At 44.3% G+C, this 16,442-nt stretch overlaps 2 protein-coding genes across 2 annotated transcripts; both read left to right on the plus strand.

Moving 5' to 3' along the window:
* Positions 1 to 4,559: 4,559 nt before the first annotated feature.
* Positions 4,560 to 8,341, plus strand: LOC147979339 (protein FAR1-RELATED SEQUENCE 5-like). The gene is made up of 8 exons (XM_087515162.1): positions 4,560 to 4,756; positions 5,338 to 5,401; positions 6,063 to 6,556; positions 6,693 to 6,816; positions 6,961 to 7,075; positions 7,234 to 7,631; positions 7,813 to 8,073; positions 8,216 to 8,341. Exons 1-8 carry the CDS (start codon positions 4,560 to 4,562, stop codon positions 8,339 to 8,341), a joined length of 1,779 nt encoding a protein of 592 aa, XP_087371288.1.
* Positions 8,342 to 14,500: 6,159 nt separating this feature from the next.
* LOC147979340 (uncharacterized) lies at positions 14,501 to 15,985 on the plus strand. The gene is made up of 2 exons (XM_087515163.1): positions 14,501 to 14,796; positions 15,568 to 15,985. The coding sequence occupies exons 1-2, from the start codon at positions 14,501 to 14,503 to the stop codon at positions 15,983 to 15,985; spliced, it is 714 nt and encodes a 237-aa protein (XP_087371289.1).
* The last annotated feature ends 457 nt before the right edge of the window (positions 15,986 to 16,442 follow it).

Below are 16,442 nucleotides of genomic sequence, written 5' to 3' on the forward strand. Positions count from 1 at the left end.
TGTAATAAACATCGAACCACTCACTTATTTAAATTTGAACTTCCATATCTTTTTAGACTTTGACTTTTTATTCCTTTTTCGTATATGAAACACACTCCATGTAGGAGGAACTATTTTCAGATAGAGCATTTTTGTTTCTAATTTGTAATTGAATGAGGGAATTATTTTAAAACACCCAACATTTTCTTTGATCTTCCCATTTTTACTTAAATTTGAACGTCTAGAGTTCACATTTTGTCGGTGAGGGTTCTTTTTCTTCTTGGTTTATAAAGATCGAACTTCTCCATTATTTTAAATTGAACTTATTACCTTTTCCTTTAGTAACTTGAAATATCCGAGTTTTATATAAACATCAAATTGCTTGGGGTATTTTGATTTGAACTTCTACATTTTTTAGAAATGCGGAAAATACAGTCAACATCGAGCACCAACACGAACCATAAAAAACATCATTTAATCACTGTAAAATGAGCAGGCATCAAGAAAGACTGTTTGCGGATAAACGGAAGGAACATTTTTTGTCGGCCACAAGTGTTTTTGTGTGCCCCTGCATATACATGGACTTCAATTTTTCTGACAACATTAACTTTGTTGTTGTCGCTGTATATGAACGTCTCCTGTAAACTAAAGAGAGAGAGGATGCACTGAGCCAAGGTAAAAACTTACAAAAACTACACTTTTTCCTTTGAGGCATATACACAAACCGCTAGTTTGCAATGCCGGTGGTGGGGGGAGAAAGTGAGCTCAAGGGTGGGTCACTGGTAGGGGATATTGCATCGAATCGGCGGTCTAGGTAGGCAAGGGAGGGAAGAAGGCCACAGAGGCAGAGGAGGAAGGTCACGGCGGTAGAGGAGGAAGGAAGAAAGATCATGTCATAGAAGGTCGGATTCGGCCATCGCTGCTGTCTATGCGTGATAGCGAGTGCGCTGGTGGTCGCCGTCGGTATCCTTCGATCTCGGCTGTGTGCGGTCATCGAGACCCGTGGGGTGCAGCTGTGGAAGAAGGTGGAGGTGGCCTGCGTGGGTGTACAACTTACCATTTCCTGTGTCAACTCTTCTAATTTTCAAGCGAATTTGGTAGGTGGTGTTCTTTTTGTACAATAAATTTAAACGATAACATAATAGTTGAAATGCCACTAGCAACCACTTGCAAGATTCAAAATTTGGAACCATAATAATAACTTTCCAAACTATTTTTCCTTTGCATTCTAGACAAAAATTCATACATAGGGACATTGGTGCTTCCTTGTAACATCAAACTGAATCGTTGGTGTAACTCACATCAAACTGAATCGTCGGATGTGAATGATCTCATGGGTAGTCCAAAGCATCCCTTGGATCTGCTTGGACATGGCTTAGGTCACGAATTGACAATTCATATTGCCTTTTCTTCCTCTTCAGTTACTGCCTTTTGCTTATACAGTAGCGGTAGTAAGTAAAATCCTTGTCAGATCCGTGGTTCTATCTGTTTAGGTTATATAATCAATTTGGAGAGGATATTTTTTGCATTGACGACTAACTATTTGGCGAGCAGGTTCTTGTTTTCCCTCATTCCGTTTACGTTACTGCCGTAATCTGATTCCCATTTCCTCTACACTTCTTTTCTTGAACCAAACACACTCATAGATACCAGTGAGTATATCCTACATCTGACATGAATTAACCATCACCGGCCGGTGCAAGGCAATGTCTACAGGTCACCGTGACCATCCGAGTCAAAGAAACAACACGAAAACAAACGCTCAGCAAGACTATTCACTAGTGGTATAAGTGCAAATTAGCACTAGCATTCCGGATTAGCATGTTTGACTACTCTAAGATTAGGACTTAGGAGTCATTGTTGCTTGGTTTGCCCCATAGGGAAGCAACTACTAAATAGTTTTCAACATCCAAGCACTAGCAATAGATCGGTTAAAACAAAAAAATCCCAAGGACAACACCAGCAACTAAGCCATCTCAGAAATCTTTCCTCTCGCACTCAAGCTGAACTGCAGAATTGGTGCACCAACAGCAGCTCGACAGTGCTCGAGGAGAGGACGCTGCGGATAGTAGCTCACTGTTTGAGAGGAAAGACGACCTGCTGCTGGTGCTGGTGATGGACCTGCAGCTCGGTGTTGTCTACGTTCTGTACGGGGAGGTAGGAAAGACGACCTTCTGCTGCTGGTGGACGGTGACCCAGCAGCTCGGCAACCTCCTGGCCGGAGGGCGGCGTGCAAGATCCATCACCCAGCTGCCACTATCCTCTCTTCCGGATGCGGCCACCCAGCTGCAGGTCATGTTGTCCTCTTGCTGCAGGTCAAGCCATCCTCTAGCTACAGGTGGATGGCAGGTAGGCACAGTGGACGTCGGGTGGTGGCCGCCAGCGCATGGTGTCGATGGGGAGGCGAGTGGTGGCCGTCGGTGTGTCGCATCGAAGGGGAGGCAGGGGGTGCTGGCCGATGCAGCGGGGGCGACAGGCTCTCGCTGAGGTGGGCGGCGGTGGCTCGCCCGCGGCAGCACTATCGCATGGCATCTCGGGAGGAAACCGGCGACGATGCTCGATCTCGCGTAGGAGGAGGCAGTGGGATCCGATGGACACAACATGGGGTGGGGGCGGGGCGGCGTACTGATCCGGGGACGGGGCGGCGCACTGGCCGGACCAGGGAACGGGGGAGATCTGAGGGAGGGGCAGCGTGTGGCAGATCCAGGGCCGGCGGCAGCGTGCGGGATCCAGGGCGTGGGAGGGGGCGGTGGATCGAGAGGAATCGAGGGAAGTGGTGGATCGGTGGGGCGTGGCTGATTAGGAAGTTCGGGATCGATGCTATATAGGCGCGTTGTGATCATAATAACTATTTTGATCCCAAGATCAGAATAGTGTTACTATATATATATATATATATATATATATATATATATATATATAGACACACACACTTAGACATGCTTGCATAACCAAATTAAACGTCCACTTATATAGGTGGCTACTACAACCATGGCATTTGCACACACCAAAGTAAACTATTACATACATAATTACATAGGTGGTTACTACACACATGACATTTCCACACACCAATAAAGTAAACTATATATTGCATGCATGATTAACTAGCATAAACGATCATCCGATCATCATCTACTTCTTGTGACGCTTTCTATGCTTGTAGCTCGATCCGGGCTCGTCGATTTGGGTAACGAGGCACTTCCTCATGTCAACGATCCTCCTGTGCATCTCATAGCATGTGTACACGCTCTTGGCCGTGAACCTAAGGTGAGGTTCATCCAGTTGCCGCATCCAGGCCCTGTGCCAGGATAGGGGACTTGTTCTCTCGGCATCCTGCTTCATCTTTTCGTAGTAGGGGTCGATGATGGCTAAGGCGAGTTCGACCAGGGAGTCCTTCTTCGTGCTTCCCTAGACCCTGTAGTGGTCACGGATTTCGACAAGGTTCTTGCAGCCCAAGCTCATAACACTGAGTGTGTTTACATCGTCAGTGGTTTCCACCGTGGTGAACTTGTAGTCGGTGCTGTTGACAAGCCTGTTGAAACGGTTGCAAGGCTCTGTGGTCATGCAGTAGTGGTAGATGAGGACATGATGGCCCACACACAACTGGGCGACGGCAACCTTCTGATCTATGCCGAGACGACCGGTGGTGTACTGGAGGTTGATGCTGACCGCCTTGTACTTGTCTCGAGCAAGCAACTACTCAACGTTGTTGATGTAGTCGTCCACCACGTCCGGGTCGATGGTGTACACCACTGAGAGATCTGTCTCCCTCGCGTGGGTCTCCACTCTGTGCTCTCCGAATTTCATTGGAGCGCCGTTGGACATCCCCACTCTATATGTCATCGTGGGTGTGCTTGTTCTGCTGTGGGGCGCGATCGAAAGGTTGAATAGACTAAGGTTATAATGGCACGGGAATTAAAGGGGAAGCCAGACAGCTAGGAATAGCAGCAGGCCCTGATGGCAGTTCTAATTTGCAGCGCGTAACTCCAACGTGTCGCACATAACTGCATCGCATGGCAACGCGCGTGGCGCAACCGCATGCATATGGGCCCCCCGACGTGATCGTGCGCACGCCCAACCACTGGCAGAGAGCGTGCGAAGGGAAGCGAGTAGAGCGCTCCGCGGTCACCTCAACAGCGAGCAACTATATATATATATATATATATATATATATATATATATATATATATATTCTGTTACCCCACTCTGGACTATTCTGTTACTAGTAACAGAATAATATTCTGTTACCCCCCCCCCCCCGCGCGCCCTATATAGGCACGACGCGCCGACTACCGTACAATCCCCCCGACCCAGCCCGAACCGAACCCAACCCACCTTCTTCCGCCGGAGGCAGCCATCGTGGGTGAGCGAGCGACGGCGGCAGCCGGAGCGAGGGAGCCCGTGGTGCCGTGACGGGCCGGTGAGGGATCCGCCGCCGTCTCCTGCCTCCGTCCGTCGCCGGATCCATCGACGGGGCCGTGATCCGTCGTCTCCTGCCTCCTTCCATCGCCGGATCCATCGACGGGCCGTGATCCGCCGTCTCCTAGCTCCCTTCGTCGTCGGATCCAACGACGGGGATGTGGTCCGCCGTCTCCTGCCTCCCTCCGTCGCCGGGGCTCCTTCTCCGGGGCAGTGATCCCCGCAAGACGCTGTCTCCCCAAACCTCTTCGCCAGACGTCCACCACAAGCAGGAGCTGCATCAATGGCGCCGCCTTCCAAGAACATGCCAGTATGCCGACCACGAGAGGAAGAAGAAGAAGTCAGTCAACTGGAGGTAATATCTGCTTCCCACGTTTGTGTCAGTACATCAGTTCATCAGTCCTGCTATGGAAAGAAGAACCTGCTAGTACATTGCAAATGCCAGATCAGTTCATTACACCCCTGCCACTTGATGCACAATTTGGATGTCGAGGTTACTGTCAGTACCTCTAATATGATAGCTTCAGTTCAAAACCAAAAAACACAAACTTATGCATCAGTCCAAGGAGCTACTAGGCTTTATATAAGGTTCAACTGCCACTGCAAGTTGTATCATGTTATTTCTAATAGTGCATGCCGTGTAGTTGCGTCAGTTCGAACTAGTGAAAGAATGTTGTTGAAAAAAAATACACATGCTACACAGTAAGTTCAATGATACATAAACTAGGAGTACTTCTAGTGTACTTGCATAAGTTATAGATGAACAAAAGAGAAGACATGCATCAGTTATATATATCCATACATCTCTGAAGTTCAACAACCAGCGATGCAAGTTCAACTTCTACAATTCCTTCAGTGCATGACATGTTACCCATAGCATGTATACGAGAAAAATGCAGAAAAGATTAATCCCAAAACTGTTGTATGTCATTGCAGAAGCGAGCAAGGTGGCGCACGCAGCGAGCGTTTGATCAGCCAAGCAGATATGGGGCACCACCTGGTTGGGTAACACTAGAAATACCACCTGGATACTTCAACAATACAGGCAGATTTCAAGATACACCGGAATCATCAGAAGCACGGACAAGTTCTTCTATGCAGCAAACACCAATATCTGGGAATACAAGCTTTGTCACTCGTGGGTTGCAACAAGGCCAACAATATCCCCAACAACAAATGTTTTCCTTCCCTAGCGCATGCAGAAAGCCAAGGACAGGATGCCGTCGATGGGTTGCAACAAGGCTTCCACCAGTCGCTCTGTCAACATCAATCATCCGTGCTGCAAAAGCAGTTGCGACGGGAAGACCAGGCCAAAGAGACAGAAATTTTGGCCGCTCTAGCAGGTTCCAAAGTACAAGATATGAGCCATATATACAGGAGCAACCTCACAATGAATCTGAGGGGAGACGGCCGTACAATGAGAGATGGAGATCTTCGTCAACATTGCTCCCTCCAAGAGATGCATTGCGGCATGTGCCAAGGGTGACACCACCCATGCCCATACACCAGGGTGAACAGCAAACACCGGAGGCAGCACAGAGCTATACACATGTAAGTATCCATATAAAAAAACATACAAGCACAGTCCATACCATGGTACTGTGACCACCCCATCTAACATTTTCATAACTGCATTTTTGTTTGCTCACTGTTGCGTGCAGCCACCTAACATTGAAGCTTATGTTCTGCCAAGGCTAGAGATGCGCTTTGAAACTTTTGAAGAAGCAAAGAACTTCTACAACCTCTATGCGAAGCACGCGGGTTTTGCTGTCAGGGAAGGCTCCAAGTTTAAGACCAGAGCCTACCTTTATTACACGTGCTATGGAGTCTATCATTCGAAGGTGTCTGAAGCAAATAGACAGCGGAACAAAACGACAGCCAGGACTAACTGCGGGGCTGAAATGAGGCTGAAGATTGAAAAGGATGGAACACTTGTCGTAAAAGAGATAGTCTGGGAACACAACCACAGGCTACAGCTCACTCCGCAAATGCTTGTCTTCTTGCACTCCCACAAAAACTTTGACAAAACAATCTTGGAGTACGTCAAGTACCTGCAGTTCAAAGGCATTGAACACGCGCAAATCATGAGCATACTGGGCGGTGATGACCCTGGTAGCTACTTCCTCGAAATGAATGCCAAAGACCTGATTAACCTGTAAGTACAAACTTGTTCTCCTCCCATAAACCGCCTATGTATTTTTTCCTCTGTCAGTACAAACATATTACGCAACGCATGACCTATTGCCAGTTCAACATGCATTTTTGAATGACTATTCACTTTTAATATCCAGGAAAGCAAAGAATTCAAGGATGGATGATGTGGACGATGTCCTAAAGACTGTCAACTTCTTTAGGGAGATGAAAGCTATAAACAGGGAATTCTTCTGTGACATGCAACTCGATGAGTCCCACAGAGTTAAGAACATATTCTAGGCGAATGCAAGCTGCCGAGGGGCCTATCAGGACTTCGGTGACTGCGTAACATTTGACACCACATATAAGACCAACAAGTACCATATGCCACTTGGGGTGTTTGTCAGTACTAACAACCACTTTCAGACTACATTCTTTGGTTTCACCCTGATAAGAGATGAGGATGCAGAATCATTCAGATGGCTGTTCAAGACGTTTTTAAGGTGCATGAGAGGGAAGGCTCCTACATGCATCCTCACAGGTACAACCGCGAAAACCACCCCCAACCATCACCACCACCACCCCCTTCCCCCAAAAAACTAAAAGGAAAATAACACGTTAAAAAATGTTGTGTCAGTTCTATTTGTATATATGCACCACCATATGCTGACCACTCCACATATCTTTTCTCATTACCAGACCAGTGCCCGGCAATGGCTTTGGCGATACCAAAAGTTTTCAAGAACATAGTACACAAGTTGTGCCGCTGGCACATTATGAAGAAGTACAGGGAACACCTCGCATACCTGTACTACCTGCACGAAGACTTGAAAGAAGAATTCACATCAATCCTCAACTGGCCCCTCATGCCAACTGAGTTTCAGGATGCCTGGAAAGGACTCATCGATAGGTACAACCTCCATGATGATGCCACGATGCTGGCCATGTGGAATGAGCGTGAGAAATGGATATCAGCCTACTTCAAAGAAATTTTCTGCGCCAGAATGACATCCACACAGCGAAGTGAGAGCATGAACTATGTGCTCAATAAGAACTTTGTAAGTGAGAGACAAAACCTACACCGGTTTGTCAGCCAGGTAAACTCCTGCGTCAAAACTAGGAGGCAGACAGAGAACCAAGAGACAATGGGTAACAGGGTATAGCTCTATCACCTGTCGTGAAACAAAAAAACATGCTTACTAAAGTAAAACTTTATTAGTTAGACAACTTTTTGCTGCGAGAAAACTAACAATTTGGTCATCATTCTTGCATGTGCAGAAGGAACAAAACACGTTGACCTTCTATGGGTTTGACACCCAGATGGCAAAGGTTTACTCGCGAGCTGTGTATAGCGAGATCAGAAAAAGGCTAAAACTGAGCACACTCTTCACGACGACAGAGACGGAAGAGCCCACAAAGTACCTCGTGCGCTACAACAACCCGCAAAAACTGTTGCATGGTCTCAGCACGCGTTCCAGGTGGTTGCAGACCCTGTGGGAGAAACATATGAGTGCGAGTGCAGGCTATGGGACCACACAGGTGAGGACTGCAAAAAAAAGATGTTACATACTGTACTACTTTATTTGCAAAGTTTTTGTTCGAATGAAATGACAAAAAACATGCACCTCTTCCAAAAACAAATACATGTCTTTTCTGCGTGCATGTCCTGTGCATAATGCAGACAATTAAGGCTCCCAGTGTTCCAGAGAAATATATCTTCAGGAGATACACCAAACACCCAAACATCCAGCCAACATTCGACAGAAATGACTTGAGGACAGTAGCATCAAACAAGGCAACCCAATAATGCATTGAAAGCTCACTGCTGACGCTCAACATGAGGGTGCACAGAAAAAGTTTGAGAAGCCAAGAGCAAATGGCGAGGTCGCGGGTCGTCATGGACAAACTTGAACAAGAACTCGACGCCATGCATTCTGCTGAAAATGGAGGTCTGGTGGACAATGAGCCATTGAGAAGGATATTGCTACAATGTTATCCGAGCTGAATCATATGGGAGCTGTTGACCCGTTCGACAACGAGGAAGAGGAGAAGCAGCAACCAGAGCTTGCCCATGTGCACACTCAAAATCACCAACAAGCTCACATGCGAGATCATGAGCTTGATGGTGCTGTAGGCGAACGACATGACAATAGCACATCCTACCAGCAGCAGCAGGAAAGAGTGATTAAACCACCCATATTCTCAAACACAAAGGGGAGGAAGAGCAAGACGCAGGCAGCGACAGCAGCAGCCAAAAAGCTGCCTCGCCCCATCAAGCATGTGGAATTTGGACCGGACGGCAAACCTCTCGGTATAAGGGCATGCGAATTCTGCAACGTCGTGAGCAACCATAACTACCGCACATGCCCACTCCGCACAGATGGCACTGCCAACAAGTACAAGCAGATTGGAGCCGCCCAGGTTTCTACCAATGGAGACAACACACGTAACAGCTACACTTGCCGCAAGTGTGGGGGAACTGACGGGCATAATGCCCGCACGTGCAAAGTGGGCAAGGAGGTCATTGGCGCTGAACAAACACAGGGCAAGGTGTAGAGTTCTAAAAAATCAAGCGAAGACGATGAAGAAGAAGAGTTTGACGAGAATGACGACCAATCAGATGAAGACAATGAAGATGACCGTGTCGGGGACGAGGAAACTGAAACTGACGATGAAGTTGCCAAGGCTCAACCAGGAAAGGGCGCCGGCAAGGCACAACATTCAGGGCCAGTTAGGAGAAGCTCAAGGCTGAACAACTGAACAATACATAGTGCTCTTAGTTGCCTCGGCACACAATGAGGAAACATTTCAGAAACACCGGCGTTACCAAAACTTATTTAGCGTTATCGTCAATTTCTCGATCAGTACTATAGTTAAGATATAATTTGTGATTTGTGCCCGCTGGACCAGTGACATTATTATGTAAACCAATTGATAATCCTTTTGAATGCAGTCACAAATACATTTGAAAAAACTTATCTGGATTTACCTGACGCAAACACTACTGTCGACCAGTAACTCAGCAGCAAAAATATGTCAAGGAAAATTTAAACTCCTATAGTACATCAGTACTGATAGTTCTCAGTCGTCAGTACAAAGACAGAGTACACATTAGTACTGATATAATTTGTGATTTGTGCCCGCTGGAGCAGTCACATTATTATGTAAAACATTTGATAATCCTTTTGAATGCAGTCACAAATACATTTGTACTAACGAAAAACACTACTGTTGACCAGTCGTCAGTACAAAGGCAGAGTAAAACAAACACACCCGTGAACACCTCAAAAAAACATCGTTTTGAAAAAAACAAAGCTATGTCTGCTTCTGCCAGTCCCAATTCAAAAAGACCATCAGTACATAAAAATAATTACCTCAAACAAAAATGCGAATATAATACATTCTGTACTAATGAAAATCTAATTTATCTGTAAAAAATACTCAGAGATTGTCTTGATATAAACAATCCTTTAAAAAATACAAATTTTTTTTAAAAAAACATTAGCATCACACATGGTCTCATTGGTATTTGGTAAGTTCAATTACACTTCAATCACCAGCCCAAGTACCACATTAGAGGAGTAGAGACCTCCATCATGACCAACCCTGACATATGCAAGTGGGATAAGCAGCCGATAAGTACAGCTTGACAAGACGAATCAGTGCGACAGTAAAATGCCACCATCACCACCCCTGAGACGTGCAAGTGGGATTTAGCAGGTCATAAGTACAGCTTGACAAGACTAGTCAGTGCAGTAGTAAAACCCATTGTACTTGGACGGTTACTTCTTCCAGGCCACCACCCGCGCCACCCACTGAGCGGTTGCCACAAGGGAGTGCAAACGGCGACCCCACGCCACTACACCCAGTACACCCATGCCCCCGACGAACCGCCTCTCACAAATCCCCGTCGACGCACTGCAAAAAAAAACCCATTATCTTCCATCTCTCCATCATCCCCACTAACAACCATTGCCCTTCCATCTCCACTGCACACAAACCACAAACTTCTCTCTCACAAGCCCACAGCCGTCGTAGGAGGGCGATGGCGGAGGAACCGTCCACCAAGCGTCATCAAGACGAGCCGTCGGACAAGAGCAGCAACCTCATCGACGTTCACGTCCCCGGCAAGAAGCGCGAGTGCACCAAAACCCTCACAGGGGTTGAGCTCCATGGCAAGGAGACGCTGGAGATCATCTGCACTAGCGAACCAGACAAGGTCGACGAGATGATCTCCAGGCTCTAGAGGAAGGCTGGCGGCGAGATTCATAAGATCATCGGCATTGGTGTGCACTACACCAGAGAAGATGAACCTCCCCAGATGGCAGCAGTCCTGCAGTTATGCATCGATGAGCTATGCTTGGTGTACCACATCGCAGCGGCCACAAAATGGTGAGCCACCCTACTCAGTTGCCCTGTTTGGTTCATCTGTTTTATTAGTACTGTATCCTAAAAATTTCATCAAACTTGTTTCCCAACTAGATGTACTAGTGTGGTTTGTGAAAAGTGGATGCACTGCTGCATTTTCTCAAGTAGATACACTATAAATGTATTTTTGAACCTGATGCACCGGATTAAATTTTGGAAAATCTTGCGAAACATTAATTTCTGAAGTTGATCTACTAGTCTAGTTTCTGAACTTGATCCAATAGCGTAGTTTATGTACTCGATGTATTAAAAAGATGTTTCTGAACTTGATGTAGTGAAGTATTTTCTGAATTTGATCTAATGTTATTTTCAAAAGAAAATAAACTAAGGACTTGGTGAAGCACTGTTTATGTGTTATCCTATTCAACAAAAGTAAACTAAACTAGTACCAAAGCAGAACATACAACATTGACGGAAACCATGTATAATCCAAAAAGAAGAATAACATGATGTACTTAATTTAATTTCAGAACTTTGTTTACTAGTTTTTGAAGTACATTCATCCATTATTTATGCTACATAAACATCTACTTCATAGATTCATTGCATGTAAAAAAAACAAAAATGAATAATTCAAACATCAAAGTAATGCTAATTTTCAAAAATGCATCTCCCCTTGCAGGCCCAAGCGCCTAAACGAGTTGTTGCAGCATAAGATGTTGTTCACATTTACCCGTTTCAGCATTGAAAGCGACAAAGAGAAGCTGAAGTAGTCCGGTTTGGAGATCAACCCCGACAAGTTCATCGACATTCAGCGCAAGTGGAGAGTTCCATACACAGGAAAAGAGTACGACTCCTTGACTGATGTTGCAGCCAGCGTCAACCACCCATTCTACAAAGGCATGAAGAAGAAAATCAACACGCAGGAAGACTACAAACTGTGGGGGACCAGCTCGCTGCCAGACAACCTCATCGAGTACGCAGGAGTAGATGCATGCGCCACGTACAAGGCATGGAGCATGATCGACTACATCGCAGATGGTTCGGAATTTGCAAAAGAGCGGGAGGCTGCGAAATTCTACGACCACCCCTATTGCCCCTTTTAGGGATGAAGATACATCAGAGCCTGCCTTCGTTTTACTTTCGCTTGTGCTTGCCTTTTATCTTGTTGTTTCAAATTAGTAGTTTGCTCTTGTTGGGTTGAACTAGTATGATTATGTCGTGCTTGTCATGGTTGAACAAGTTTATTTATTTCATCAAGTACAATGTTTTGCTTATCTCATTGTATAAGTTTGGTAGCTTCGTATGTTGTTAATCCATCATTTCAAATTCAAAAGTAGCTTCTGAATAGAACTTTGTGGCTGCTCTAAAGTACTAGTTATGATACAACTAATCACACAATGTTGTTCCATTTCTAGTTTCAATTCAGTATTGTATAGAAAAACATAACGTTGAGATCAATCAGCTCAATTTGAGTTGCTTAACAACACTTCAAAAGTTGAAGCAAAAATTGTTAGTACTTCATGTAGTGTTCTCATTCATATGTAGCTCCTCGAAAATTAACATGTACTACAAACAGAAAAAGTTAAGAAGCATCATCACACACTTATGTCGGTCGCTTGCAGATTAAGAATCACAGTACTAGTACACTTGATCGGACAGTACATACTTACTACAATAAAAAGTACATAGAAGCATCAGACCGTAAGCGCTACTATGAATGGACTATCAGTACAACTTAGTCTACACGCAAGTACATATTAAAATTACACTTACACAAAACTGACAAGAATTAGATCAAAAAATTTTAGTCCAAGTTACTACTGGAGTCAAGTACTAGATTCAAACAAACAAAAAATGAAAAAACTGACTGCCCAAGGTCAGGCGCAGGCCCTGACGTTGCTAGATACTTGAACTTGAGCCCATAGGTGAATCCCTAGTAATCCGCACAATGCAGGGCCCACCGATCAGGGCCCACAGGTCAAAAGAGAGAGCGAGCGCCGTGTATAAGCGCTCAGGTAAGTATTCAAAGGAGTTCGACCAGTGAGCCTCGGCTGTGCTTATAAACAGGTTCGGAGCCCCCTCGACTAGCGAGGTGGGACTAAACCCAGAGCGCATGCGCACGCTGCACTACACAGCCGCACGGACGAGCTATCTGGGCCGGAAAACGGCCCAATAGCCTGCATCGTTTACAAACACCACACCAAATAAGCCCAGTTAAACAACCCACAGGACGAGGCAAAGAAATATAAACTACAAGAAAAATGTTCGAAACTGAAAATATATAAATTCAAATAGTAGTTCACAGGAAATAACTTTGAATACGAAAAATTAAAATTAAAATAATTTTAGCTCTGCACCACTTATGATAAAAAAGGGAGAAAATATGATACAAAAACAATGAACCTCTAAAAAGAAGAGAGCTTAATAGCCTATCTGTTAAATGTACATAATTTAAAAAACTGAATTAAATATTACTTTCAAGTTCAACTACTAAAATGCAAAAAGTTCAAACATATAATGTTTCTCAATTATGCTAAATTTCTTATTACATAAAATCTAACAAGTTCAACTACTAAAATGCAAAAAGTTCAAACATATAATGTTTGTCAATTATGCTAAATTTCTTATTTACATAAAATCTGACAAGTTCAACTACTAAAATGCAAAAAGTTTAAAATAGAATTTATTTGTCAATTATGCTAAATTTCTTATTTATATAAAATCTCACAAGTTCAACTACTAAAATAAAAGAAGTTCAAATAGAATTTATTTGTCAATTCTGCTAAATTTCTAATTTATACAAAATTTGTACACACCTCAACGAACGGTCTGGTCGTAAAATAATCTCAATCCCCACAAAACACCGAAAAAAACAAAAAAAACTCAGTTCAATCATACATATGACATAAGTACTAAAAAAGCAGGATCAGTCAGGCCACTCACAGCACTACGATACCAAATTTCAAAACCGCATGCTGTATGAAATTACATTTCAGTTCACACAGCACTAAACCATAACTGCACTAAAATGAGAATACAAAAACTATAAAGGCCCAACTTAGGTAAGTACAGTTGAAAATAAAAGAAGTACCAGTTTTGAGCAACAACTCCCAGGGCACTGAAAAATGTCTTCAGATAAACTAGTCTATAAGACTTCAGTGGAAAAACAAATACTTAACATCCTCATGGAAAAACATCACAAAGCATACGTCACCTAAACAGTCCAAAATGCCATCATCACCACCCTTGAGACATGCAAGTGGGATTTAGCAGGTCATAAGTACAGCTTGACAAGACAAGTCAGTGCAGCAGTAAAACCATTTGAATTGGATAGTTGCTTCTTCCAGGCCACCACCCGCGCCACCCACTAAGCGGTTGCCACAAGGGACTCCAAACGGGCACCCCCACCCCCACAACCACCACACCCACGCCCCTGACGAACCGCCTCCCACACATCCCCGTCGACGCACTGCAAAATACCCCATCGTCTTCCATCTCTGCCTCATTCCCAGAAACCACCATTGCCGCTACAATATCCACTTCACACAAACCACAAACTTATCTCTCCCAAGCCCACAGTCACCGCAGGAAGGCGATGGCGGAGGAACCATCCGCCAAGCGTCATCATGGCGAGCCGTCGGACAAGAGCAGCGACCTCGTCGACGTTCACGTCCCCGGTGAGAAGCGCGAGTACACGAGAACCCTCACAGGGGTTGAGCTCCATGGCAAAGAGACGCTGGAGATCATCTACACCAGCGAACCAGACAAGGCCGACGAGGTGATGAGCAGGCTCAGGATGAAGGGCGGCAGCTTGTATCCGAGCTTCATCGAAGTTGATGTGGAGTTCACCAGCGATGAGGAACCTCCACAGATGGCGGCAGTCCTGCAGTTGTTCGTTGAGGAACTTTGCTTGGTTTAGCACATCGCAGCAGCCACAAAATGGTAACCCATACTACTGTTCATTCATCTGTTGTACTAGTACTACTCACAAAAAACTTCATTAAACTAGTTTCCCAACTAGATGAACTACTATACTTTGTGAAGTGTATGCATGAGGACATGTTTCTCAACTTACATGCAATTCTGAAATTGTGAAGTGGATTTTTTCACCAGATTAGCATCTGAAAAAAAATGTTTATAGAATTCTGAACTTGAGAACAAAATTAATTTCTGAACTTGATGTGCTAGCATAGATTCTGATCTTGATGCACCAGTATAGTTTATATAATTGATGTATTAAAAGATGTTTGGTGAAGTGGTATAGGTCCATATCTTCATGCACATGTTTCTCAAATTAATTTCTGAACTTGATATAGAATTGATGCACAAAGATGTATCAAGCACTGGTATAGGTCTTTTATTCAACCAAAAACAAAATTAAACTTGAATCAAGTAGCACATATATCATTGAATCTGTTAAAATGATTCTTGAATTTGGTGAAGCATTTGGTGAAGCACTGAAGACAGCAAAAAAGAAAAATAACATGGTGTAGTTGAATTTAATTTCAGTACTTTGTGTACTAGTTTCTGGACTACATTCATCCATGACTTATACTACATAAGCATCTACCTCATGGATTATCACTTTCAAAACCAAAAAACAGAAGAATAAAATCTTCAAAAAAGAACACTAACCTTCAATGTGTGTCTCCCTCCTTGCAGGCCCAAGCGCCTCAAACAGTTCCTGCAGGAGGAGAAATTGTACACATTTGTTGGTTTCAGCATTGGAGGCAACAAGCGGATGCTGAACCAGTCTGGTTTGGAGATCAACCCCAACAACTTCATCGACATGCAGCGCAAGTGGAAAGATCCACACACCAGCAAATACTTCGACTCCTTGGCCGATGTTGTAGGAGGCGTCATCCACGAATCCTACAAAGGCTTGAAGAAGAACATGGACAAGGGAGAACACAAAAGGTGGGGGACCAGCCCACTGCCAGATAACCTCATCACATATGCAGGAATAGATGCGTACGCCACGTACAAGTTATGGAAGACAATCGACAACATCGTGACAGGTTGGGATATTTCAGAAGAGCAGGAAGCTGACCCCTACTACCACTACAACTTCGCGGGATGAGGATGCATGAAAGTCTGCATTCGTGTTGCTCGCACTTCTGCCTGTCCTTAATATTGTTGTTTTAGATTTTTAGTTTGCTTTCGTTATGTTGAACCAGCTACCTTATGTTATGTGTGTCAGGGTTTGAACAAGTTTGCCTATTTCTATCATGTATATCGTTTGCTTATGTCAGTCAACAAGTTTGCTAGCTTCCTATTTTTGTTCATCCATCATTTGAAGTTGAAGTAGGTTGAAGTTGAAACTAGTCATGCAGAAACAAAAATCATACATGGATATTTTCACAAAAAAATAGTGGCAGACAAACTAAGGACAACAGCAAAATAGTAGAATTGGACGCTCAGTACAACTTAGACATTTACGGTAGTACTATCACACTAAGAAATCAATTTTTAGTTTCAGAAGAACACTAAGAAGACTAAGTTTCAGGCGAGGACTACTAACAGCATCCTGCTAATAG

Source organism: Triticum urartu, chromosome 3A (genome assembly GCF_056163025.1).
Source record: "Triticum urartu cultivar PI428250 chromosome 3A, HENAU_Tu73, whole genome shotgun sequence".
Taxonomy (NCBI): domain Eukaryota; kingdom Viridiplantae; phylum Streptophyta; class Magnoliopsida; order Poales; family Poaceae; genus Triticum; species Triticum urartu.